This window comes from Otolemur garnettii, unplaced genomic scaffold, assembly GCF_000181295.1.
Source record: "Otolemur garnettii isolate 467f Iridium unplaced genomic scaffold, OtoGar3 scaffold00081, whole genome shotgun sequence".
In the NCBI taxonomy this organism is placed as follows: domain Eukaryota; kingdom Metazoa; phylum Chordata; class Mammalia; order Primates; family Galagidae; genus Otolemur; species Otolemur garnettii.
The window spans coordinates 3,314,196-3,316,350 of NW_003852476.1; the positions used below are offsets into that span (position 1 = coordinate 3,314,196).

The 2,155-nt window shown below is 38.4% G+C and overlaps 1 protein-coding gene across 1 annotated transcript in view; it reads left to right on the forward strand.

The window, feature by feature from the left end:
• Positions 1-2,155, forward strand: part of KIAA0586 (KIAA0586 ortholog) — a 156,307-nt gene that overhangs the window by 96,709 nt on the left and 57,443 nt on the right. Inside the window, exon 26 of the mRNA XM_023515871.1 lies at positions 471-648. Coding sequence (XP_023371639.1) covers positions 471-648 — 178 coding nt within the window. The remainder of the gene's footprint in view (positions 1-470; positions 649-2,155) is intronic.

Consider the following 2,155-nt stretch of genomic DNA (forward strand, 5'->3'; position numbering starts at 1 on the left):
TTGTTTAATTGTGTAAAGTTCATACTAACAAACTGTAGGCAATTTTTATTCATGAAAAATGAGGGAGAAATTTACTGTTACTCTAGTTTTTCTTTTTAATTAAGGACCTTAGATCTGATTTTATTATAACTTTAAGCTGTATAAACAATGTGTAATACGCGCCTGCATTTAATGTTTTAAATTGTGTTAGAGTTTCTCTTACATGTTTCATTGCTATGTAATTGGAGGTTAAAAAACAGATTATGTTTAACCTCATAAAATACAAGATATTGAAAGCAAAGCCTGTGACTAGGCTTTATTAAATTACCTTTTAAGCTTTTCTTGCATATAATGTGTAGATGGCATAATAAACACTTTCTAAATTACCTTTCAAGTAGTCAAGTGGTATGGATCATGATGTTTGACAAATATTTCCTCTTTTGACTTGATTTTAATATAATAGTTTTAACAATTGTTTCTACTTTTTAAAGGACTTGGAAAACAGTGTGGGTGAACTTAGTGAAGGACAGAGGCCCAGGCTGACAGCAGCAGCAGAGCGCATCTTACTGGGCCATCCTCTCTGCGTGCAGCAGCCTGTCGCTGCTGCAAACACTTCCCTTCCACAGTGTGAGTCTAAGCCATTAGCTCAGCAGTTTGATGCAGTTTCAGGTATAATTGTTATTTCTTATTGCGTTATCAATTAGAATACACACCTTAGGGTGATGCCTGTGGCTCAGTGGGTAGGGTGCCAGCCCCATTACCGAGGATGGTGGGTTCAAACCCAGCCCCGGCCAAACTGCAAGAAAAAATAGCTGGGTGTTGTGGTGGGCGCCTATAGTCCCAGCTACTGAGGAGGCTGAGGCAAGAGAATCGCCTAAGCTCAGGAATTGGAGGTTGCTGTGAGCTGTGACACCATGGCACTCTACCGAGGGTGATAAAGTGAGATTCTGTCTTTAAAAAAAAAAAAAAAAGCCCAGCATTTAATATACTATGAAAAGGTCCCTTGTTTACAGTATAAGAGCTGAAATAAGAAGGCAGAATTTATCCTTGTTTACCCTCAACTGAGAAAGTGCACATCAGGCAGTTTTTGACTCCCTTGTACATGTTCATGAGTGACCACAGAAGTTCTGCAAGTGGGTTGGGCTTCAAACTGAGGATTGAGTATATTCTCATTACAGATTTTTCCATGCCCATTGTTACATTCTCTTAAGTGAAGAGAAACTTCCCTAGCTATGAAGATTTGCCAAAAGTTAGAAAAAGAAATTTCTGAAGTTAGAAAAACATTGGTGTAGAGCAGTGGTTCTCAACCCACAGTAACTGTATTAAAGGGCCGTGGCATCAGGAAGGTTGAGAACCACTGGTGTAGAGTATTAAGAGTGTTAGTTTTATGTTGAATGAATACCTTATATCATTTAAAACAGAGAGAATTTAAAGACTGAATTTAACATGTTAAAAAAAAGTGAAGATTGGCATTATCATTTTGTACACATGAGGATATTAAATTGTTTTCTTTTTTTTTGAGACAGAGCCTCAAGCTGTCCCCCTGGGTAGAGTGCTGTGGCATCACAGCTCACAGCAACAACCTCCAATGCCTGGGCTCAAGCTGGTCTCCTGTCTCTGCCTTCCAAGTAGCTGGGACCACAGGCGCCTACCACAACGCCTGGCCTTTTTTTCTTTTTTTTTTGGTTGCAGCCATCGTTGTTTGGCGGGCCTGGGCTGGATTTGAACCCACCACCTTAGGTGTATGTGGCTGGTGCCTTAGTCACTTGAGCCACAGGCGCTGAGCCAGGATATTGAATTGTTAATGTTATTTCAAATAGTAGGTTCAAATGGCTTTAAAAAAGTGACTTTTATTTACAATATATCCAGCCTACTGTGCAGATTGTAATTAAACAAAACTGACGTTAGATGGCTCTCACATATCATTTGAAAGCAAGGAGGTACTTGGGAACAGGTAAGTACTTGTTAAATTATCTTGGGATAAAATCTATGTGAATATATAACCTAGCCAGTCCTTCCTTGTGTCTCTAGTAGCACGTAGTAGATTATCTATGGTACAGTGCACTTTTAATATTAGGAATGTTGTAGGTATTTGTTTTAATTGGAGAAAATTGTAAGGTGTAACTTAAATAGCAGTAAATTTGCACATATATAATTTGCAAATTTTTTTTTTTTT